The sequence below is a fragment of the Drosophila obscura genome, unplaced genomic scaffold, assembly GCF_018151105.1.
Source record: "Drosophila obscura isolate BZ-5 IFL unplaced genomic scaffold, ASM1815110v1 contig_37, whole genome shotgun sequence".
In the NCBI taxonomy this organism is placed as follows: domain Eukaryota; kingdom Metazoa; phylum Arthropoda; class Insecta; order Diptera; family Drosophilidae; genus Drosophila; species Drosophila obscura.
In genome coordinates this window covers 2,176,191-2,200,592 of record NW_024542825.1, presented here as the reverse complement: position 1 = coordinate 2,200,592, position 24,402 = coordinate 2,176,191, and the positions used below count along the sequence as shown (strand labels likewise).

At 45.8% G+C, this 24,402-nt stretch overlaps 2 protein-coding genes across 2 annotated transcripts; one reads left to right on the top strand and one right to left on the bottom strand.

Moving 5' to 3' along the window:
* The first annotated feature begins 988 nt into the window (after positions 1-988).
* Positions 989-5,755, top strand: LOC111073515. The gene is made up of 4 exons (XM_022365850.2): positions 989-1,798; positions 2,543-4,247; positions 4,310-5,579; positions 5,631-5,755. The coding sequence occupies exons 1-4, from the start codon at positions 1,345-1,347 to the stop codon at positions 5,670-5,672; spliced, it is 3,471 nt and encodes a 1,156-aa protein (XP_022221542.2). The 5' UTR covers positions 989-1,344; the 3' UTR covers positions 5,673-5,755.
* Positions 5,756-10,419: 4,664 nt separating this feature from the next.
* Positions 10,420-23,156, bottom strand: LOC111073494 (homeobox protein goosecoid). The gene is made up of 3 exons (XM_022365823.2): positions 22,219-23,156; positions 21,130-21,509; positions 10,420-10,808 (listed from the first exon to the last, which is right to left on the bottom strand). The coding sequence occupies exons 1-3, from the start codon at positions 22,913-22,915 to the stop codon at positions 10,518-10,520; spliced, it is 1,368 nt and encodes a 455-aa protein (XP_022221515.2). The 5' UTR covers positions 22,916-23,156; the 3' UTR covers positions 10,420-10,517.
* Between the last annotated feature and the right edge of the window lie 1,246 nt (positions 23,157-24,402).

Here is a 24,402-nt window from a genome sequence, read left to right as displayed (position 1 = left end):
AGTGCGCGAGCAACCCTAGCGGAGGAGATGTAGAATCTAAATGGTACATGTAGAATATACATGTTAGATGTATAATATACATAATATATGTAGATGTAGATAACAGATGTAGCAAAAAAAATTTTTTTTTTTAAGTTGTAAATAATTATATGCTTAAAAATGTATATGCTGACTGAGTACGGGTCGTAAGAGTCGCGTCCCCAGAAGCGACTCACACGTTCCTTCTCGTTGTTTATGATACCGTTACCAGTTTTGGCCAGGAACGGTGTCAGGGATATGGGGCGAAAATTTGTAATATCTGTAACATCTCTGTATCTCTTAGGTATGGGTGTAATTTTTATATATTCTAATAAAAAATAAAAAAAAAAATAAAAAATGAGAAAAGCAAAAATGAAAAACTTAAAAATTAAAAAAAAACTGTCTGTCCGTCAGTCGTGTCATTCGCCTAGTTCTCAACGACTATAACATTTCCAGCGCAGCAGCGCTTACTCATTCATTCCCTCGCTCACATACTCTGCCTCGTGCAGTGTGAGCCCTCTGGCGGAGGTGAACAGATCGAATATTTTAAAATTCTACAAAGATCATAAGCTATACTGTCTGAGTACCGGATATAAAAGTAGAGCCGCGACATATGCGCGCGACTCACAACGTTCCCTTTCGATTTCGTTGAAGTCATTGCTCCCGAAATTGCTCGTGTCGTTGCATGTACAATGAGTACAAAGAGCATGCGGTGCTTCAAAATATATAGATTGTAAAGGTTACATCAATCATAAGCTCACATACATATGTATGTGTACATACATACATATGTATATACTGACTGCATACCGTGTATAAAAGTAGAGTCGCGGCCCTTGTCGGCCGAAAGTGTGATAAGATAAGCATACAGATAAAGACTATCTTTGCACGCAAGAAAGAGAGTATAGAAAGCTTCTATAAGCCCAAAGGACAGTTTTTTTGCGCTGGCAGCAGAAACTGCAGTTCCATTCCAGAGAGCAGAGCGTTGATGTGCTAGAGAGTCGTGTAAATTATCCGAATAGTTTTTATATGTAAAACCGTTCATTGAAGTGCAATTATTAATTTATTATTTTTTTGTTTGTTATATTAATATAACATGCAATTAATACGACATTTAACTAATAAATTTTAATTCTAAATTATAATATAATAAATTAAATTTGAAAAAATCGAATCGTGCATATGCATGAATCACTCACTAAACAAGTAAAAGCTTTTCCAGCGAAACAAAAAAACGAATACAAAGATAAAATATTAATAACCGCCTGAATGGAAAAAAATAATATTTTGTTATTGTAACAAATCAAACGCTGTGATTAAATTAAAATGAGCCAAGTTAGCATTTTAATATTGCCAATCGAGTGCTTCTATGAAATATTTAAGTACATAAAAAAGAACTGCGAGAGAGACCGACCAGATGCCACTGACGACATCAAGTATGATGATCTCATTAGCTTTACCGCTTGCTGCGAGCCTATTCTCCATATGCTCTCTGAATGGGATCTGCATCTATTTAATAAGATTTCGAAGTTTGTGTCCCTTAAGATCAGCATAATTCACATCGACTTTGAAAAGTTGTATAACCGGCTGAAGGCAAAGTCAGCAAAAGACAAGGAAACCTATTGGGCCTTCCTCAGCCACGCCATCAGGCGTTCGACCGGTATCTTATTGCTTTACGCTCCCGAATCATTCCACAGGGATCACTTGGAAACGTTTCAAACCGTGATAGGTCAACTCCAAAACAAGCCAAATCTGAAAAGGTTGTGTATTGATGTGCGGGGTGAGTATTATTCGTACAAGACTCTAGATTCTAAGACTCTACATTGTTATACCCGTACTCAAAAAAGATTTAAGGGGTATATTAGATTTGTGGTAAAATTAGAAGTGTGCAACGCAAAGAAGGAAACGTTTCCCCATAAAGTATATATATTCTTGATCAGCATCAAAAGCCGAGTCGATATGTGATGTCTGTCTGTCCGCTGCCCTGACGCCTGGACCAAAGACTATAAGAGCTAGGGCAACCAAATTTGGTTTCCAGACTACGATATCACACCTAAAAAGTGTATTTCAGAATGACATACCCCCTTCCGCCCCCCAAAGGACTGAAAATCTGATGGCAGGCACAATTATAGCCAGATATGAAGAAACTTTTCTGTTGGTTCCCCCGCTTACTTGCCCAGACCTACTGCGCCAAATTGATCGATAGATCTTTTGCCTGAACAAATTAATTTTCAGTTGCTTCCTCTGCCCCCTCCTGCCACGCACCGTGCAACCCCTTTTCCTTCTCGCTCGCACAACTCTACCGCGTTAGAGTATGCGTATAACCCTATACATTGGAGATGTAGAATATGAATGGAAAATGTAATATGTAAAATTTTTTTTTTTTTTTTTAATTTCTAAAAAATCATTCGCTCAAAAATGTGTATACTGACTAAGTACGGTAATAGTAGAGTCGCGTCCCCAGAAGCGACTCACACGTTCCTTCTCGTTTACATTTGTAACAAAAAAATTTGTTTATTTTCAGGCTACACCCTAGAGGGCCTGGGAAGACTTAAAAGCCTCGAGAAACTTTATTTAGATATTCGGATGGATATTGATGATTTGATTGAGATCTGCCGCATGAACAAAAACTTGCGCATTTTGTCGTTTATGAATAATGAAACGGGCGGAAAGCGGCTGGCCGCGATAGCTGAGCATTGCGAACAGCTGGAAGAACTCGCCTTCAAAATGAGACCCGACTGCGATGCAAGCGAATACAGGCCCTTGGCTAAGATTCCCAGACTGGAAATCATGGAAATATCAGGCGTGCACGAGAAGGGCACTCTTCAGCCTTTGCTGCAAGGATTGGCCGCCAATCAGAGCAAAGTCCTTAGTGGCTTGTCCATATACGAAGCACCACTGGACCACAATGAAACGCAGGCCATGGCCCAGATTGATACATTAACTCAAGTGGAGTGTGGATTTGACGATCCCCAGAGCATTGGCCAGTTGTGCCAACTGCCCCATCTCAGCCACTTGAAGATACTGTCCAAACACGATTCTAGGGCAATATCGGAGCAAGTTCTCAGCCTTCTAGTGAAGTCCAAGGGGAAAATGAGGATTGAGCTAAACAATTCGTCAATTACATACGGACCAAGTGGAGAACTTACGCTTGATATGAGAGAGGAGAATGCGAATGCGAATGCGAATGCCTGCGACTTCAGTCCCCTTTTGACTCTGACAGGTTTTACTTTGCTTAAGATTTACAGATCGCCCCAAGTTGTTTCACTTAAGCCGGTTCTCAATGGATTCAGGAACGCACCCACATTGACTGACTTATCGTTGGGAAATATCACGGCAGAGGAAAGCGCCGCAGTATCTGAAATCGTATCTCTGAAGCGATTGAATTGTGGATTTTTCGAAACACAAAATGCTGAGCTCCTGGCGCAGCTACCCGTGCTCGAAGCATTGACCATTACAGCTGTGCCCTCATGCCCAGGATCCCTCAGGTGCCTCCTGTCGGCTCTGGCTTCGAGGGAGTCGCAGACACTACATAAATTGTGTTTGAAGAAAGTAATTACTTCCGTGGAGGCAAAGGAGCTGGCCCGCCTGAGTTCTTTGCGAACTTTGGAGTGTCAGTTGGCTGATCCTCTGGACATTCAGCTTCTGTCCCAACTAACCAAACTCGAAAAGTTGTACCTTTATGCCAGTGAAATGTTAGACAAGATATTGCCTGGTGTCCTTACAGTTACAAAGTCCTGCAAAAAGTTAGCTGAAATTCATATAGAGTGTAAGCCAGACCACTCCGGCCACGTCGACGAAAAATCGTCTAAAATCGTCATCGAAATGTTGCAGGGCTGCCAAGATACGATAGATATATACATCGAGAACGAGAGAATATCGTTCAATCGGGAAAGCAATAAGCTGCACGTAGAAATGGATTTTTTTAAACGAAATAACCTCGCGATCGAATCTTTAGCCCGCCTTGAATCTGTAAGCCATATGGAAATAAAAGGATACCATGCAGCTGGCTCATTGAGAGAATTCTTTGCCGCCCTAGCGTTGAGAACTAAACACGATCTACAGAGTCTGTGCATACGCGACAGCTCGCTGGACTTGAGTGAGACTACGGAATTGGCCAAGATTACTTCCTGGAAGTGCTTCACGGGCTGTCTCTCCGATAGACAAAGTTTCCAGCATTTACTCCATTTAAGCGATTTCAATGTTTTTGAAGAGAGAACTGGCAGCAGGTTTGTAAAAAAATCTTAATTCGAACGCAAATTCTATTCTATTCTCTCCATTTATCCCTTAGAAAAATCACGTTCGATAAGTTCACTGGGAAATTGAGTGTTTCTCCATTTAATGTCAGGTTAGGCAATGGCTTACCCAACGGCATGGGACTAAGTCCCCTGGCTAGCCTGCAGAATTTGCGGCAAGTTATTATTTCTGGCGTCTTCGAAGATGGCGCCATGCTTAATTTCTTCGGACAGCTGGCCACGTATCAAGGCCAGACTCTGCAGGAACTCAGATTGGACAATCCTTACGAAATGTGCAATGAAGAGCTGAGGGAAGTGAGTAGAATGAAGTCTCTCCGATCCCTGGCCTGCGGGCTATCCCCCCAAGTTCAGGACATGGAAATAGAACAGCTGGCTCAGCTTCCCCAGCTGGCAGTGCTGGTTGTTGGCTCCCATCGAGTGGGCTCCCTGAAGAACCTTCTTGGCATGCTCGCCGCCAGAGAGTGCCCCACACTAGAACATCTGGCTGTGAGGGGCGAAAGTCTCACCCCCCTAGAGGTAAAGGAAGTATGCGCTATAAGTTCCCTGAAGCGACTCGAGTGCGCATTCTGCAGCACAGAGGGTGTCGATGTATTGTCACAGCGAAACTGCATCGAGCATCTGGGCATAAGAACTGGCAAAGGTGAAGCCTCTCTGGTAGATCTGCTCACTGCTTTTGCATCTTCTGGCGAATCAAATATTCAGAAATTGACTATCGATGGTCCGGCAGTCGATCAGGAATCAGCTACCGCATTAAGTCTTGTTCTTCGAATTCCGAAACTAAAGTCCCTGAAGCTCCCAATCAAAGATACCCAGGGCATTGAGGGATTGGCCGAATCCTTGCACCTCGAAGAGCTGACAATCTCCTCTAGCCCCGAAGAAGGTTCTCTAGAAAGGCTCTTCCGGGCACTTTCACTGAAGCATTCAACCAAATTAAAGAATTTGGTTGTGGAGAACACTTCCATCGGCCTTGAAGAGGCCCTCCAACTCGTGCAGGTGGATTCAATCACAAGCCTAAAGTGTGCATTCAAAGATGAGGAAATCTACTCGCTCCTGCCTAAAATGACTAATCTCGAGAGTCTGGAAATCACTTCGCAACATACATTTTTAAATATTTCTGGGCATCTGCTTGACATCTTTCGAGAGTGTCGAAAACTTAAACATATTAATTTGGGAAATGAATACTGCTACTCGTTTCCTGGCTTCGTGAAAAGTTCACTGGACATACTAAAATCGGTGAGAGATCCCTCAACTCAAGGTCCATTGGAGATGCAGATTAACCATTCACCTAATGGCTTAGTAGACGAGGTAAGCTAAAGGTTTATACCGCATCCAAAAATTATCAATTTGTGCTTTCAGATGACTGCCAACGATAAAAAGTATTTGATTTTCATCCATTAGAATCATTCGTGGATGAGAGCAAGGGAGAGAGCGATGATCAGTCAGAAAGTTGGTCCTTAAATTAACCAAAACTATCTTCCATATACAATTTTTTTTTGTTTTATTGGATTATGGTCCCGTACAATAAATAAGTAGTTATATAGTAGTGTTGGCGACCCCACGCTCACCCGAGCGCACGGGTTGTTGCGGCAACCCCCGACACCCGCCCGGGGGCCCCATGAGCTCGGGGGCCTTGGCCAGCCTGGCTCGGGGCGCCGGCCGGGGCGGCGGGGGGCGGGGCGCGGCAGGGGGGGGGGCAATGTGGCTGATACACTCGGATATAGGCATTATATATTTTATATTTTCTCGCATTTAAATTAATATTTAAGTTGTGCATGCCACAGAAATTATCACCGAAATATATTTCTTTATTATATTATAAATATATATTTTTTCTACTCTTCCGTACGGACCTGCCACATTTTTGTTTAACCCACACTGCAATTGAGGCGCGGCTGACTGACTCTTGAGATGTCCATGGGATCGTTGATGTTTTTTTATCAATCAAAAACCATTCCATTTAAGCTTAAATCCGGAAGTGATTTAATCAAGTTATGGTCCCTTGAATGCCTAAGACTCTTCCGGCGGACTCTGCAAAGCTGCATCCTGCTCGAGTCGGAATTCACGACGAAGAGCACTACGGAAAGGAAAGCTGCAGGAGTAGGTAGGGTGTGCCGCGCCCAGGCGTGTGGGCCGCGGCTCAGCTGGCTTAACACCTTGGCAAGCTCCTTGTGGATTTTCAGAGGCCAAGGGCCACCTAATGCTGCTGCCTCTGCGTGGGCATATCCACATCCTCCTGTGTCCTGCTGCCTGCTGTCAGCCATTTTGCGATGACAATGAGCTAATTGACGGCTGAGGTGGATGCCCCAGCGGGTGGGTGGGTGTACGTGGACTGGCCGCAGAGATACCACGCCCCAGACACTGGCCCAAAAAAAAAAAAAACTTCATTATCCCCGGACGGGGGTTGACATCCGACATCCGACTGGTTGCCATTGGATAATCCTCACGTTATGAGGAGGACGCACCGAGGCGCAGTGGATATTTCGCTATGGGATTGCTGCATTCCAAGGGGTTGTCTGCCAATTCCATTCCCATTCCCATTACCAACCAACCTGCTGCTGGCGCCCGCTCCTTCTGCTTGTCCTGTCACATTTAAAATTAATCGAAAATCTTTTCTTCGGTATTATTGCGAGCACTCGACCGCCCCCCCCCCCCGGCGACTGTGTGCACAAGGACCACAAACTTTAATCGATAGTCAAATAAGGGAAGACATGAGAGAGCACAGAAGGGCAGAGCACACGGTACATGTGTGTGTGTGTGTGTCGTACGTTTGGCATAAGGACACGGCGTCCTGCCTGCTGCCTGCTGCCTGCTCCTTGCTCGGCTTTTGTGCTGTAATTTCTCTAACGTTTGTTTATATTTTATATCGAATACGCCGCGGGCCGCATAAACGCAATAATCGCACATTTTATGGATTAAACTCACCTGCTCCGCCTGCTAATCTACGACCAGACCAGGTTCGTGCCCTCGGGGCCCAATAGCATGGGTCAACGTCAGCCCTGCGCCCAGCCCAGATAGTCTTTAATTTGAGTGTTGAGGTGTCCGAGTACCCTGGAAACCGTATCGTACCGTACCCATATTGCTAAGGATTATGCCGCTCTGCTGTGTGGGGTTCTAGTTGGAAGGCCTCTGGATAACCTCGCAGCCAAGATTAGGGCTAGATAAAATTTGTCTGCATTTTGGATCACCTTGTTTGTGGCATTGTGTGACATATTTCCGCGCCAACATAACGTGTAACAAACAAACAATATATGAAAAAAGCAGAAATATCCATCATAATTCCATCTCTATACGTAATACATTTCCCCAAATAATTTCACATTAGTCATGGCTGGGAAGGGGGTGGGGGTAGAGCAGCATTCATGAGTCTTCTCATTGGATTCCCAATGAGTTATTCATTATGCATATGCATTCGATGCCCCACCTCCGGCCGGGGACAATATTAAATAATGAAATATTAAAATCGAATGTGACTGCAAATTACTCCTTCCGTTTCCCCATTGCTCTCCTCTCCTCAGCCGCCTGCTGCTGCTGTTGCTTGTTGCTGCTGCCATTTCCGTTTCCGTTTCGATCCCAGAGGAGGTGTTCATGTGAATAAATTGCAATTAACAATATTTTTATTTCAACAAACGAAATGTGGGCCCCCCTACTCTGCCTCTCCTGCTCCGACGCCATTTCCCTTTTTGGAACCGAAAAAAGTCAGAAAAAAAAAGGTGTAAAAGGGTGAGGAGCTGTAGCAGCGAAGCGGAAGGGGGGAGTTCATTTAATTAAAGGCAAATTTAATGGGTAAATATTGCATGTGCTACACACACACACACACATACACACACGCGTCAAAAAGCGGTTGTAAAAAAAATATATATATGTATGTATGTATGAAAAAAGTGTATTCATATACATTACATATGTATACAGTGCGTTTCAAGCGTATAAGCTAAGTGACAGAGTGACAGAGTTATATGGAAAAGTCAGTGGGATGAGAACACACAAAAATATATGGAAACCATTTTCCCTTGCAACACACACATTTTTCTACATTTTTCTACATTTTTTCGAGTTGTTTTCTCGACCTTACAGCTATGTGCCACACTGTACTTAACGCTTAAATGTATAATTTTTATTTTAAAAAGAGCGAGAACAACTTTTGCTCTGTTTGTGCTGCGTGTAAATAAGAGGAAAGTCAGGGGAAGAGTCAAATGGATGGATGGGAGGGGGGGAAGTCTATATTAAATTTCGTGTTGAACGACATAAAAAAAAAATAAAATTATGCGAAGCGTGCACTAGAAAAACAAAAGAAATACGAGAATGGGAACACACCAAAAAAAAAAAAAGAAGGAAAGAAAGAAAAGAAATCAGAAAAATTAATAGAGTGCAAATATTTGTAGATTTTTACACGAACTATTAACGGAGCGCAAACAGAGGACGAACATAGGCCCGATCCCCGGGATTCGATGATTCGGGTATTGCAGATTGCGGGTAGTAATTCGAGATCATATCAGAAGGAAGGGCATAAAGAGTGGATAGGATAGGACGGCGAGGGTATATTTAGGCATAGGCCTATGCAAATACACAGCGAAACAGGGCAATGACAGGGCACAAAACAGCAACTGGCCAAAAGAGAAAATGGTGGCAAACAGCAGGCGATATTGTAGATAGAGAAAAAGGAGAGAGCCCCCACAGCCTCAGACTCAAGTCGCAGGATAGAGAATAAATTTGAATTTGAATTTTTGACCATCGATTGGGCTCGCTCTTTGGGCTCTTTTGTACTCCACTGCAATGGCCAAAAGGAAAATAACAAGATGGAAACTTTGCCAAAAATAAAATACAAACAACACACAGAACAAAAATTGAGTGAAAAACAAGTAAAAAAGGACACAACGACACAGAGTCCAAAGCATTTGGCCACAGGACAATTTTGTCAGTGCGATTGCAAAGGGGTGTGGACAAGCTGCTGTAACAAGTCAACCAAGTGGAACTAGTGCACTGACAGAAAATTATAGACGTATGGTATTTCGAGGGAAATGTTGCTAAAGAAAGTCTCCAAAAAATCGTAAAAATTCCATCAATCTAACGTGAATTATGCATCTGCTTGATGCCATTCAGTTTGGACAGGCTCAGTTGACTTCCCTGAGTGTTTCCCTTCTTGGCACTAATCCCATGTAGAGGCCTAGAAGTTCCGTGATCCATGGATCCCAATCTGGCAGCGGTTCATTTTATTGATGAGGCACTAAAACTCTTCTGACGAAAAAGAGGTTACCAAAATCTCTTCAACTTTTCCCCAAGTGTAAGAAAGTGTTGAATCTCTTTTATTTTGCTCCCAAATGAAAATTTCCAACAAATGCCAAGAGACGACATGCAGATACACATATACAGCTACCATTTTCGCCCCCAAGAGAAGACACAAATAGAATTTTGCCAGCTGCCCTTCCATCATTTCCATTTGCTTTGTGTGTGTGTTTTTGGCTTGTCTGCAAATTGATTGGAGGCGAAACCATTGAAGTGTCCATCGAAGGATGACCATTCTTCGCTCTGGGTGTCTCCTATTACCTGGCTGCCCTGATGCTCTGAAACCTCAGCAGGTGTGAAAACCTCTCTCTGGGTCTTCCCACTTATCGATGAAAGTTTTTGCCAAAACCCCAAAACAAAATAAACTTTAACAATCATTTTTCTTTTTGAATTTTTGGCGAGTTTTCTGGGGGATTTATTTTAGGTTTTTCTCTTTAGGTTGTGTGTGTTCGTGTGTGTGTGTGTGTGTGTGTTTCAATAAGTTAGGTTTAACATTAGAATTAATCGTTGGAGGAATTATTACACTTGCTTCCATTTTCATTATTTATGTATATCATGTAATCGTTTATCGTGGTGTTTTTTCTTTATTTTTATCGAGAGTTTTTTTTTTTAATCTTTAGATGCAATTACAGGACACAGCAAACAATTACGACAAAATCCATTCATTCGCGGTAAACACCAATCTCACACTCAGACATCTACATATATTTATATATATATTCTATATAATTTAGTGACTGTACAGATTTTACTATATATATATATATATTTTAGGATACTTTGCTAATACTCCAACCACTTCGCTTTCTCGTTTTTTTTCGCTTAAGAACTTAGTAACAAAAAATACTTAAAAAATCTTCACATTTTTCTATATACAAAACAAAAGCACTAGCAACATATTACTAGATCTTAGAGCTATATCTATATGTACAGTGGGTGTTGTGGGTGTTTGGCCACGATTTAGGCCACCTCCAGATCGGAGGACTCGTCCGCATCGCTGTAGCCATTGGGATCGCTTTTGATGTGCACCATTTGGGCGGCATAGTGCTCGACGCCGGGATGCTGCTGCTGCTGCTGCTGCTTGGGGCCACCAGGCGGCGAGCCAGTGGTGCTGCTGCTGTTGGCGGTGCCACCACTGCCTGTGGTATTGTTGGTGGTGCTGCCACATTGCTCCTCCTGCAGCTTGCGTAGGCGCTCCTGCTCCTCCCGTTTCTGTTTGCGCCACTTGGCCCGACGATTCTTGAACCACACCTGCAAGAAACAAGAGCGAGAAAAACGTGGATTTAGTTGATGGAATTCAGTGGGTGGATTGGGTGGCTTGGGTGGGCTTGGGTGGAGGTGGATTCGCTGCCATGGTTACTTTTGACTGAGCGCGGGGCTTCAAAAACACTTTCATCCGTTTTGCTCGTAATTTCTGCTCTCCTTCTGCCTCTGCTCTGCCCCTTCCCACCTTCCACCGTTCGGTGGATTCTTTTTCCATAAATATTTTAAGTAATTTTTTCGCTCTCCATCTTTTCTATGGCTTCCCCACGGAAGAGGGGTTTTTATCTTTGGACAGTTGCCAGGGCCAGGGCCAGGGCCAGGGCCAGAGCCAAACCCCCACCCACCCTCAGTCAGGCGCTTAATTAGATGACTTATTGTAATTGTAATTAATTGTGTGGAGCAAAAGGAAAATGTGGGAAGAGAAGAGGGTCTTTCTGGCGTGGAAAAGTCAAGTCAAATGGACAGGGTGCTGAGAGTGCTGGGAGAGGGTGTTTATTTCTCATTCAGGTTTTTAGGCAAGCGAAAAGCAGTAGAAAACTTCTTCATATTTAGGGTAGCAAAAAGGGGAATTGTTGGGGCTGTAGGGAAAGTGGGAAGGGAGCTTCTCATAACTTCTTTTTTGAATTAAACATCCAAATAAATTTTATATATTTTTTCTGTGAGTAAAAACAATGAGTAGCAATGGGTATAATGAACAGAGCATTTCTCTCAGTCTCGCTTACGCTTTTTCTTTACTTTGTCTTTAGTTTCTGCATTTTGCTGGTTTTCGCTTTTTTTTTGGGGCGCTTTTTAATTAGGCTTTGGCCACACCCACAAACCCCCGGGAATGTTTCTTTCGCTACACTCTTAGCCCACCCACTCATCCATTTTCCGCCACCTCTTACATCCCTTTTCCGCCACCTCTTACATCCCACTTCCTGCCCCCTCTTACATCCATTTCCGCCCCCACCTTCCACCCATTTACCGGCCTCCTGCTACTTAGTTAATTAAAACAAAAGGCGGCTGCGAAGTGGCTTAGGGGTTAACTTCCACCCAGGAGAGAGTGAGAGCGAGAGAGAGTGGGTATGAGGGGATGTTGGGGATGGTATCTGTGTTGTGTAATCACCCTTGTGGACAGCGCTATATCATCATCAACTGTGTCTTGTCATTAGCCCCCCTACCAACACACACACCAACACCCGCACCCACTCCCCCACTCACTCCCACAGCCCAATCTCCTGTCCAACCGTAGGCGGGGTCTTCTCTCTCTTTTCTACGCTTACCACCCAGCCCTTTGCCCCCACTCTCCCTCGCTCGCTCACTCTACTGCTCTGCTGCTCTCCTGCTCTGCCTCTGTCCGTTTTGCCCAATCCGAATGCAATGGTAAAACATTTTGCAACCCCTATTTGTTTATTTGTCTGTTTGTTTGTTTGTTTGTTTGTTGATTATTTGTTGAATAAATACTGTGAATATTGTTGGGCAAAAACTCAATTTTGCCGACGTGAAAATTGCGTGGGCCAGGGCAAAAGTTTAATTAGAACAATTAGCAGTCGCTCGGAGAGAAGTTGATTTTCCACAATGTTATCATTCCAGGGGAAAACTTTTTTTGTGTGGCAGGGAAATGGAAATGGAAATGTTTATGCAGCAAATCGACTGAATTTGTTGAAATAACAACGAAAGGGAAGCGGAAAAGCAGCAAAGCAGCAAAGCAGCAAAGCCGGAAACGGATGTGGCAAGCGGCAAGGGCCAATGACACTGAAGTGGCGTCTGTGGCGGCTAAACTTAACTACAGATTCCCCTCCCACTGCCCCTCCCACTGTTCTCTTGAGCTCATTTTCATTTAAGTTTGCATAAAATTTGTGTAAATTTCTGCAGCTGCTCCAAGCACCAGAACCAGGCAGGAGGTCGCTCCTCTCTCGCTCTTCCTCGCTGGCTTATTTGCTTAGGATGGATGGATGGTTGATGATGAAATGGTTTGTGCCACAAAATGGCGACGCTGCCATTCCCGTGGCAACCTTTGAAGCCAGTTGGCAGCCCTGATTAACGCTCATTGTTTGATGTCCGTTTCCGCCTCGTTGCAGATGTCAGGTAGTTGTCGTTTTATATATTTCAAATATATATCACATTTTTTTTTTCCACTCTAATTTAATTAGATTTTTGACAGTACTCGTACCCCCCGCTAGCACATCTACTCTTTTAATTCTGCATGTTTTTGTGTGTGTGTGTTTTAGTTATTTATTTTCATAATTTTCATAATTTTATGAGCTTAAGTTATTAAAACAACAAAACATACACTGAAAACGCGCGCGTTTTGTGCGCCTGTAGGCGCTGGGCAGGGCAGGGCAGGGTTTTGGGGCATGGCTGCAGCCAATGAATTTGTGATTTAGTCAGCTTAATTATGTCAACACATACATATATGTATGTATGTATGTATACAATGCCCGACTAATTAGCTATGCAACCATTTTAATCCATAAAATCTAAAAATACGTCAAAAGAGAAAAAAAAAACGGTCTGAAAAAACCGCACAGGCGTTTTTTGCCGCCCCCCAAAAGTCTGGTTGATTGCATTTTTGGGATTTGCGCATTATTAAAGTTGCATATTTTAATTAAATTGTTAGCCAACCAACCGCATTGAACCCTAATCCGGTGGAACTATATAGCCCAAGGGGCACTGCGGGATGCGGGCTTTTATGGCGTGTGCGGCAAAAAACGCGCGCGCTCTCACTGCTAATCCCGTAATTTGTACGGCCAACATACGGCCGCCCACTCGACCGTAGAGTGGTGATCCCCCACCCCCTCAGGAGAGTGTGTGTGTGTGTGTGTGTGTGTGCGCCTCTCCATCCGTTTAAAATCTGACTAACGCACAACAATTTTGGCAACGGGCCGCGGGCGCCTTTTTTACCGCTTTCGTGCTGCTGTGCCAAAAATCGCAGTGAAAATTTTTCGGTGAAAATTAAATAAACAAAGCCGCAAAAAAGATGGAGACAGGAGCGTTGCGGTGCGGTGCGGTGGGTGGGGAGGGGGCTGCCACTGCGACTGTGGCTGATTGATGGGCAACAAAATGGCGCCAGGGACTTGGCACGCCTTGGAGGCGTGTGCCACCGTTACACGCCACAGCGGCAGAGCCACGGCAAATATTTCCACAGATTTTTCATCCAAAAGCGCATAAATCGCTGATACGGCCTGAAATCCTGCCGTGTGGCAAGCTGCTCTGTGCGGTAGCTTTAGTGTTGCTTGGTGAAGGGGGGCATGGGGCATGGGGCATGGGGCAGTGTGTGTGTGTGTGTGGGCACAGACATTGGAAACGTGCATGAAATCCATTGAACAAACAGACCGACGGCAGTTGATTTTTAATTAACTACAAAAGCGCTTTACGCTCGTCCCTCGGCCAGACGCTTGCGCCCACAGGGGGGAGTTAACAGAGAAACGAAAAGAGATCGGCGAGAGGAGAGGAGAGCAGATAGACGGTGGGACTCCTGACCATCGTCCATCATCTGTGTTATTGCAGCGTGGAAGGGAGACAGCAAGAGTCAGCAGTGCCGTTGCTGACTGTTGGATTACAAACCCAAAAATGATGCAGTCCGGCATGAAATGTTGCAACAATGTAGTTACTGAGTTGCATGATGCTATGATAACTTTGCGCTTCGTTAATCGCTGCAGCTGCACCTGCTACACACGCTCGCTCTCTCTCTCTCTCTCTCTGCCTAATATTTCCAGTATGTTTTTACAGCCACAAAAATGTCCCCAGCGCCAAAAATATCGCAAATGGCAAAAAATACTAAAAATTACTGCAGCCAAAAAGGGAGAGCGCAAGAGACAGAGAGAGAGAGAGCGAGTGCGTGCGTGGGTGGGAGAGATGCACACTCTACACGAAGAGTGTTTGTGCGGTGAGGAAAGGCCCCCTCTCGCACGCTGCTGGAGGCAACACAAAATGGCGGCTGCCTTTTGCCAGTCCGACGGCTCTAATTAGTGAAAATTGGCAACACAAGTCGGTCGGAAACTTCGTCACCAACCAAAGAGTGGTGCCTCCTGCGCTTGCCATGCCATGCCATCAATCCACATCTCGCCCTCCCTCCATTCCACCCTTCAGCGACTGTTGTTGGATTAAAATCGCGCAGCCATGAAAATTGCTCGTTACGCACATTCCCTTTGCCTTTGTCGCAGCAATGGTAAGGAGCGGAGAGGAGAGCAGGGGTACGAGGAGTGCGTGCCAGTGAAGGGTTAAGTGCATGTGCACTAATTAAAGCAAAGCGCAACCATGCACCGCCGCCGCCGCCGCCGCTGCTCTTACATACGTGTTGGCACTTACTTGCTGAGAAAGAGAGCAACGTAAATTCTCTCAGCTTTAAAATGACAGCTGACAAGCGACTCTCTCTTCAGCAGATAAAAAAAAAAACAGAACGATCGCGTTAGCGTAAGCTTCAAAAAATACCACCCACGCCAAAGGGATTAGAAGAACGCGTTAGTCCAAAAAAAGAGTGGGAAAACAGACACAGCGGCGGGAATGTTTTGCGTGAAAAGTGCTCGTGAACTTTTTTTTCTTGTGATTAAACTGTGTAATAGTTAATAATAAATCAAAAACTGTGCGTAGATGGCATAGAAGTGTTAAAGTGTTAGAAAGAATCAACGAATGCGTTTTTTTAGCAGCAAGTGCGTTTGGGTGCTGCAAATGTGCCTTAGGACTCCTCGCCGGGTGGAGAGCAAGTAAAGGAAGAACGGCTGGATCATGTGAATCCATAGAAACATTGAGAGCTCTTCGCTAGATGTATGTATTGCCGACCATCGCATTGTGTTATATTATAATTGTGTTAATTTAAATAGTCTAATATTGCTAACGATTGCGAAGGAGGCGTCCAATTTCTGCTCGCGGATGCGTGCATGTTTTTCTGTCTCTTTGAATCAATCTTACAAAATCTCTCTCATAAATACATTTAAAAAGCCTCTCAAAATGTCAGAGTTTCCGCTCAAGAAAAACCATCAAAATTAATAAATTTTCAACCAAAAAAAAATATGTAGAAGAAATTTAAATAAATTGTAAGATTTTGTTGCTTCTAATCGCTGACACGCTCCAAATGCTGGACCTTTTAAGAGCTTAGTGGCTTGGAGGCCACCTTGGTGCACCTGTTCCTGCGACCCCACCGCCCACCCCCTGATTATCCTTCGCCCTACTTCACTCTAAGTGAGGTTTTTTTTTTTTGTTGCTTTGGCGTAAATTTATGCAGCTTCGAGGGCAATTTTCTCTTCCAGTGATAATATTTGTCGAAGGTTATACGCTTCGACAGTCAAAACTGTAAAGCAAACAGGGGGCAGCACACACCACCACCCCTGCCAGGGGCAAGAAACGCACTTTGCGGGCAGAAAAAGTATCCCCCAGAGAGAGTTGTGGCAACGGTAACCCTCCTCATCCGCACATCCTCAAGTGTTTGAATAATGGAAAATTATGAAAAATTATAACAACAACAGCCGCCACACAATCAGAGCGTGCGAGGGAGGGGGTGTGAGATTTTGCGGGCAGAAAAGTGGGCAGCGTTTGAGTGGATGAGTGGGGTGGTGAGTGGTGTGGCATTTGAGTGGGTGGTGGTGGTGGTGGTGGTTTCTGACCCCATAACACATGTTTTCTGCCTGATGGATGGGATGTACATATACCCCGCTGTTCCCTGTGCCCTGGGGCGACCTATGCTGACACAGAGGAGAATTCACTCTCGGAAAAATTAACGAAAATCTGCTGATTCCAGCTCATTGCCGTTTCATTGCGGGGGCGTGTTTATTATTATGTCTAAGGAGAGAGAGACAATAATAATATTTTAGTTAATTGCCACGCAGGTGGCCCTGCAAGCCACTCACTCTCAATTGTGCAACATCAAAAGCGGCAAACAGATCATCTCATCCTTAAAAAGGGTCCGGCGCAAGAGAGAGAGAGAGAGAGAGAGAGAGAAGTGGTGACAAGACCTTTTACAGTCCTGGCCACACAATAAAGATCAGAGTTCACAATGGAAGCAGAGTGGTGAGTAGGAGAGTAGAAGAGTAGGAGAAGGCGCGATGAGTGGGCACATTCTTCTGCTGGGCTGCCTCATCTTCTTCTTCTTGCCAGCACTTGTGTGCTGTGACCCTTTCCTTTCCCATTTGAGAGCCAGTGCGAGGGAGAGGGTAACATCAATATTTATAGAGAGGAAGGACAGAGAGCGAGACTCGAGAGAGCAGCAGCAGCAGCAGCAGTAGCAGCACAAATTATGCCAAGCCTGGAGATGATTACTAATTTCTTGGCGACGAACAAAGACAAATATTTGCCCAGCGCTTGAAGACGGCCTCTGTCTCGCTCTCCCTCCCAAAGTTGTTGTTGATTCGGCCCGAGACTGTGCAGACGAAGAAGTATTATAAGTGGTAGAGCAGCGGGTGGCGGAGTAGTAGCCGAAGCAGTAGCCGATCAGAAAAACGGAATCACCTCAATCACTTGAGCTGCGGGATTAGGCGTATTTGACTTGCACGCACCACAGACGACGACGTCGATAAGCAAAATAAAAAAAAAACAGGGAGAGGGAGTGGGAGTGGGAGCGATGAGCACAAGGAATGCTAAGTAGCAGGTTAGGCCAGACCAAGAGAGATGGAGCTAATTTTATGTACTTTCTGTTCGAAACTAAGAAACGAAATGAAATGGAAAAATACATACATACATATAGGTAAGCAGCATTATGTACGATCATTGGGCAAACCTCACCTAGCATTAGCATACCTTGCAGCTATGCTGAGAGCATAAATTTAAATGAGAGTGAGATAGCAACGCGACCGCAGCCAAAGACAAAGCGAGACAGCAGCATGTCTGGAAAAGGCTTTTGTTTGCGGGTCGCATTGGAATCCCGTTTGTTTGCTCTCGTGAATGTGCAAAAGAGTGTGAGTGATTAAAAGAGTGCGAGAGTATGTTAATGAGTGAGTGAGAGAGAGACAGATACGTGTGTGTGTGTGAGCTACTGTTTTACCCGACCGGTAGGGTCTCGTAGCTCGTCTCTCTGTCGATCTCGAGTGTCTAAATAAAAATAATAATTGTAAATGATGAAGTCAAAATAAGCAGATCATTTAAATGCTGCTACCGCGATGATGATGATGATCGTCTCTCGTTCGATGGGAAGCCGTCAAGGCTCTCTCTCGCTCTCTAGAGGGCATGGCAGAAGTCTATGGGAACTTGGTTTTGGTTGGAGATTTATTCATGAAACTTTTTATGCCGTAATTCTGTGATGAGGAGGTGGCACAGGAAATAAGTTTTGCTGAAAATGTTCCATCGTAACTTGGCGCACAGATGAAATATGTTGATGAAAATTGTTATGCACAGTTTCCAAATTAAAAGATTGCATTGCAAACACAAATTGAACACAAATATCATATGCCCAAAAATATATCAAATACTTTTTTTTTCCGTTTTAAAATATGAATTTCATTGCCTAAATCCGCAGCAGCCATAATTGATCATCCATGTCATATAGCCCTTCATTTTCCATATAAGGTGGGCATAGTTTTGTTTTTGTTGTATTTGTTGTCTGTTTTCTCTTTGTTATTGCTGCTGTTTGTGTTGGCCAAGATTTTCAATAATTATTGCCACTTATGGTGGGTTCGCTTGGGGTCTTAGAGAGACAGAGACGGTACCCCCAAAAGCATGGGCGTAGAGTGAGAGAGAAGAGGAGGCAGTAGAGGCAGAGGCAGGGTGCACAGAGACGCTTTTTTTTCGAGTGGCAACACTTGGCATGCAAATATGCTAAACAGTAGCTGGCCAGCACCAGCAGCAAGATGGGGCAGGAGATGGGGCAGGAGATGGGGCAGCAGATGGAGCAGGCGAAGCACTGTGTGGTGGCACTGTGGCAGCTGTATCTCTCAAGTTGATTATGCTGCTTAAGTCAATGACGCGACGATGACTGAGCACAAGATTTGGTTATGGATTTCGTTTGGCTTCTCTTCTCTCTCTCTCTCTGCTGTCAGAGACAGATTTGAAGTCTCTCTTTTGTTTGTGTGTTGTATGTTAATTAGTCGCCTCCTCCTCCCCCAGCGCCCTGCTGCCGCTGCCTCCCCCCCCTCCCCAATGAGGCAGCAAGTTTTGTGCTTCTAGCGATTTCAATTAGTTAAGAGAGAAATCTATGCCCTCCCGCTCCCCCTCTAACGTCTAGATATCTCCACCTCTCTCTAAGCAACAACCTGCGTCCTAATCCGCTTAGGAATCTGTGTCTGTGTCCGCAGTGCCGCGGGTTAAATTTGTCGCCTAATGGCAGGCGTCGTGTCAATTTGTCCCCAGGATATACTTTCCTGCTCATTATCCATTATCCTTTTGGCTGGGCTGGGAGGGGTGTAGAATGTTGCCTAAGTTGTCTTAAGCTCAAGTCTAAACAGGCACCCCACTCCCTGCTGCTGCACGGCACACGCAAATGTCAACAAATGTCGCACTTGTAAGCCTTCCCTCCTGCTTCCTGCCGCTGCAGGTGAGGGAGCAGCAGGCAGCCAGGCAGCAGGAAGCAGCAAGGGCTACCCTTTACGTAGATTAAACAAAAACTTTGACCCGCAACCAAACATATTTCCTGGGTAACACAAAACAGCAGCAGCAGCACAACGGAGTGTGGGCGGAGAAGCGGCATAAATCCTTATCAAATCAAAGACACTTTTCCACACGAAAATTAACTGCGACAAAAAATCGTATAACGCGCGGGGAAGGGTGGTTGGGGTGGGTGGGGGGTGGGTCTCTATTATCTGGTCCCATAAAATTACTTACAAATTAAATTGTCAACTTTTCGTCGTCGTTTTGTTTGTTTGTTTGCTATTTTGTTGGGTTTCCCAACCGCCGCCGACCCTCGACACTAATGGACTTTGAATCACACACACACACACACACACACAAATTGCCGCAGCAAGCAACATGCAGCAAGAGCACAGATTTGCCTCCTGCCAAAAACGAAGGGGGATGTTCCGCCTAAGCATGCCCCCGGGGGTAGGCTTTTCCTCAGAGAAAGAGCGAGAGAGAGAGAGAGAGAGAGAGGGAGACAGAATCCGCGGTATTTACATTGGCAATGATACGGCATAACCTCGGAAAATACGAGGGCTCGGGCCCGCCTGGGCTGCGTCCAACAATCCCATCCAGCGTTTATCCTGTTGCAAGGACCTCCTCTCCTCTCTCCTCGCTCTCTGTGTGTGTGTGTGTGTTCCCATTACCCAAATTAAGTGATTCCTTGGCATTGTTTTGGTTTTCCTGTGTGTGTGTCGAAGGAAGCCCCGCAAATGTTGCCCCGCTGCCGCCTTCTGACAACTAAATAAACACGAAATATTTCACAAGGGAACTGCTGATATCAGGGGAGATATATACCAGAGAGATACGAGATATTCACAGAAAAGCAGAGAGCGAGAGAGAGAGAGAGATTGCGATGCAGATGGATGTGAGGATGTGTGGCAGGGGCAGCATTCAATTGGTTTCACGCGGGGAATTAAAATGAGCGTGAAATTGGAGACCCAGCGAGAGATGAGTGAATGCCAGAGAATAAATATGTTGCAGAAGCAGACAAAGGCGCACAAGAGAAGCACCGAGATCCGAAGGAAAAAGGAGGAGAGGCGGCACTGGCAAAAGCAAATTTGATTAAACAGAAAAATGAACGAATTTTATGCAAATTTGATAGGCAGAAATGGCAGAATTTCCATCAGAAAAACTAGAGAAAAAAACATATAGAAATGACTGTGAATCGACAGGGCTAAGGATATTTATGGCGCAAAATTAATAGTGACTACTAAAGGTGCCTTCAAAAGAACACAGAGGCAAATAAAGTTAGAGAAAATAAATAAATAAATAATAAGAAAATAAGTATACTTGGAATATCATGTAAAATCAGTTGCGAATTATCAGAATTCCTAAGAATTCACGCATCATTTTTTTTTTGTAAACTCATAAATCATAAAACTCTTCTAAATCCAGATTAAAATTTAAATACTATTTTCTTTATATACAAAAAGTTTAATTACCCAAACACCCTTGCTAAGAATACATTAAAGATGGGATGTTAGCAGCTGTGTTTCGACAAGAAATTACTATAATATCTTACATATACATATAGAAGTATTCTTTCATAGCAAACTAACTCCATTGCCTCGACATTGGCTGCCTAGAGAAAGTTATTTCTAGATTTGTAGCCCATAATCCATCCCATACCTTCCTCAAAAGTCCGCTAATAGCCGCACTTATAAGTTTTCTCAGCAAGACATTTTTTAGCGAGACATTCCTTAGGAATTTCCCCTTCTTCCCCCCTCTATGCACTGCCATTTGTGTAATGCCCCACTTGAGATGGCAAAATTCAGCTTTAAAGACTCACCTCAACACGCTCCTCCTTGAGATCCACTTTGAGAGCCAGTTGCTCGCGCAGCACCACATCCGGATAGTGGGTCTTGTCGAACGTGGCCTCCAGTTGCTCCAGCTGCTCCTCCGTGAAGATGGTGCGATGCCGACGCTTGCGCTTGGGCGGCGGCCCGTGCCCCAGGTGGCTCAGATGGTGCTGGCCGTGATGGTGGCCCATGTGGTGCGGATGCGAGTGATGCGAATGGTGGTGCGGGTGATGGCCATGGCCGGCAAGACCAGCGGCAGCAGCAGCGGCCGCAGCGCCGTGTCCACTGACATGCGCCTGCATCTGGGCGGCGGCAACGTGGGCAACGGCTGCGGCATGCATATAATTTGGATAGAAATTGGGGTATGCCACTGCAAAAAGAAAACAAATACGAAAATTCATTATTTTGCCAGCACAAAAAAAAAACCAGCACAGGAAAAACCATCACGAGAAATGGGAGAGATCGAGGAGCATCCTTCAATCCTTAAAAATGCGCATAACCAAACGACGACGACGACGGCCATGTTGCGTGTGTGGCTTCCGTTTCCGGTTACCCCACAAAAAAAAAGCAAAAGAAAAGGTTTCCCACCCATTTTCCCTTTTTTTTTGTTTGTTAATATTCATGTCCTGCGGGGCACAGAGTCCTTTGAATGATTTACAAGAGACTCGTGCATAAAAATAATCATACGCTGGGCATACGAGAAGCAGATCCACTCTCTGACATAAGTCGCAGCTCCCACGCCACACCCCCCCCAGCCCACAGCCTCAATCCCCGATCCCCGGGAATCTGAGAGGCAACAATCTGCCAATGCAAATCCTCTCTCGGAACACGGAATGCGGAATCATCTTTTCCGGATCATTGCCTAATTATGAATAATGCCATTCACGATTCAGCAGGATTCACCCCCACCATTACCCACCCACCCATAAGGAGGGTTTTCTTTTTTTTTTTGCTCTGAGTGGCTGAGTGGCTTTTCCCTTAAGGTGTTTTCCCGGCTCAAGCGGAAGCCGCATCAATGCCAATAGACGTGGTGCTGTGGCATGGGGGAGGGCGGGGGGTGATTCAAAGGGGAAGCTTACCTAGAAAATCCGATGGCGAGGCCGCAAAACCGCTTGCTGCCGCCGCCGCCAGGTGCCCCAAATGCAGGCCAGGATGCTGCAACATGGCAGGAACCCGCTGCGGTCGTATCGGGCTGGCGGCGGCACTCGAACTCGAATTGGAGTTGGGTGAGGCGGGCGATTCGGTGCTCCGCTTGAGAGCTCCCAAACCCAAACCATTGCTGCCGCTGTGATTGTTGTGGTGGTTGTTGTTGTGGCAGCCACCGCTGCTGGAGTGGGAGTGCGAGGAGGAGCTGCCCTGCTGCTGGGCATTGACGCTGCGCGAGCCCAAAATGCTGTCGATGGTGAAGAGGGAGGCTGCCGCCGCGGACGCTGCCGTGGCGCCCACTGGCAGCCCGCGCGTCCGCTCCTCATCCAGTATGGTGACGCCCGACTGGCTGCCATCGTCCGAGGATGGCGTCTGCGACTGCGACTGCGTTTGATGGAGGTTCTGGTGCTGCTGCTGCTGTTGCTGCTGGAGCACCGATTGCAGCCGCTGGCCGAGGTAACCGCACTGCTGCGAGTTGAGGAGCATGGCGGTGGTCAGGTGATAGGCGGCATTGCTGCTGACATTCCCCGGGGAGCGAGAGATCTGGCGCGGCGGCTGCTGTACGTCCGACAGATCGCTGGGACACCGCTTGAGGGTGTAGCCCGCCGGCGGTGAATTCGTCTCCACCATCCCGCCGTGTGTGGGGGGAGTGGGCGGTGGCGAGGGGCTGGGCGTGGACACGACGGTGATCTTGAACTTGGCCTTCGAGGAGGCCACAACGCTGTGATGATGATGATGAGGATCGATGGTGGTGCTGCTGCTGCCACTGCCACTGCCTCCGCCGTTGGTTGCGCCGCTGCCGCCGCCCGCCAGTTGCGAAGCCGACGCTGGGGTCCACAGTGAGGACAGAATTTTGATGGATTTTCCGTTACGGTCTGCAGCAGCAAAAATTAATTACACTAGAACAAGCACTTTTCGGTGGGGGGTGGGGAGGGTGTACACACACAGAAGATCTCGATCTCTCTTTGTCACTGGGAAAACCCACACACGCGAAAATGCGGATTCTGTTTAAAGCGGATGCGAATGCGAATGCGGATGCGGATGCTGTGCTCTGTGGGAACCCTTCTTGTCCGCTCGAAGTGCGAAACCGTTATGAGTCGTCGTCTGTGACGTTGCGCGCAACGACAGCACACAGCAGCAGTCAAGCAGAGCAACTCACACACACACACACACACACACACACACACACATGCACACTCGTGCAGTTGCGGTCGTCTGTCTCTCTGGCAGCCAGACATTTTCGTGCCTTCCACAGCCAATGAGAGCAGAGCACAGGCCACGCCTCCCACTTGTTTTGGGCTTTGGCTTTCCATGTCGAAAAACCATATTGAAATGAGAGAGCAGAGCGCGCTCGCTCTCTCCCTCTCTCACTCTCTCGTAGCGGTGGTGGTGGTGGTTGTTTGTGCTGCTGCTTGCTGCTCTCTTTACTCATTTACCCGTTTACCGTTGCCTTGACAGAGGGGGGCCAAAAGATGGCGCTTGGCGCGGAGATAATTCTCAGCTGTCGCATGCAACCCCACTCCCACTCCCAATCCCCAACCCCCCACACACACTGCTCTTCTTTTGTAGCCTGGTGCGGGCGTCGCTGCTGCTGCTGCTGTTTCCTTTCTTTTCTCTTCTTTCTTTTATTCTCTTCTTTTTTTTTTGCTTTTTGCTTTTGACAGTTATTTATACAGATAAAGTCATCACTGACAGACCCCGCGGCCACCCACTCTTCCGCACAGCGGTGGACTGTCATGTGAGTGTGTGCGCGAGAGTGAGAGAGTGCGAGAGAGTGAGAGAGTGCGATAGAGTGTGATGGCTATATAGTGTCCATGCCGTTTGCTCATCCTGTTCAGTGGGTGCTTGATGCATAAAAATGTTGCCTTTGATAATGTGGAAAATCAGGAGAATGAGGGAGAATAAGCTTGAAGCGAAGGAGGAGTGGAGCAACGCCTCTGCTCTGCTCTCCTGCTGCTGCTGCTTTTGCTCTGCTCTGCTGCTGCTGCTCTACCCTCTGATATAGCGCGCCATATCTTAAGAAGATAATGACTAAATTAATGCTTTTATGTTTTTGGCAACACATAAACATCATTATGCGCTCAATCCTCGAGCGGCGCAAAACCGAAGCCGAAGCG

What these genes read in the sequence shown, in the direction of transcription:
- LOC111073515 (XM_022365850.2), top strand. Translation starts at nt 1,345, where the DNA reads ATGAGCCAAGTTAGCATTTTAATATTGCCAATCGAGTGCTTCTATGAA. An exon ending in GAAGAGAGAACTGGCAGCAG is followed by an intron (nt 4,248 to 4,309) that starts GTTTGTAAAAAA and finishes TTTATCCCTTAG; the next exon opens with AAAAATCACGTTCGATAAGT. An exon ending in CTAATGGCTTAGTAGACGAG is followed by an intron (nt 5,580 to 5,630) that starts GTAAGCTAAAGG and finishes TTGTGCTTTCAG; the next exon opens with ATGACTGCCAACGATAAAAA.
- LOC111073494 (XM_022365823.2), bottom strand. Translation starts at nt 22,915, where the DNA reads ATGGTGGAGACGAATTCACCGCCGGCGGGCTACACCCTCAAGCGGTGT. An exon ending in CTCGCCATCGGATTTTCTAG is followed by an intron (nt 21,510 to 22,218) that starts GTAAGCTTCCCC and finishes TTCTTTTTGCAG; the next exon opens with TGGCATACCCCAATTTCTAT. An exon ending in TCAAGGAGGAGCGTGTTGAG is followed by an intron (nt 10,809 to 21,129) that starts GTGAGTCTTTAA and finishes TGTTTCTTGCAG; the next exon opens with GTGTGGTTCAAGAATCGTCG.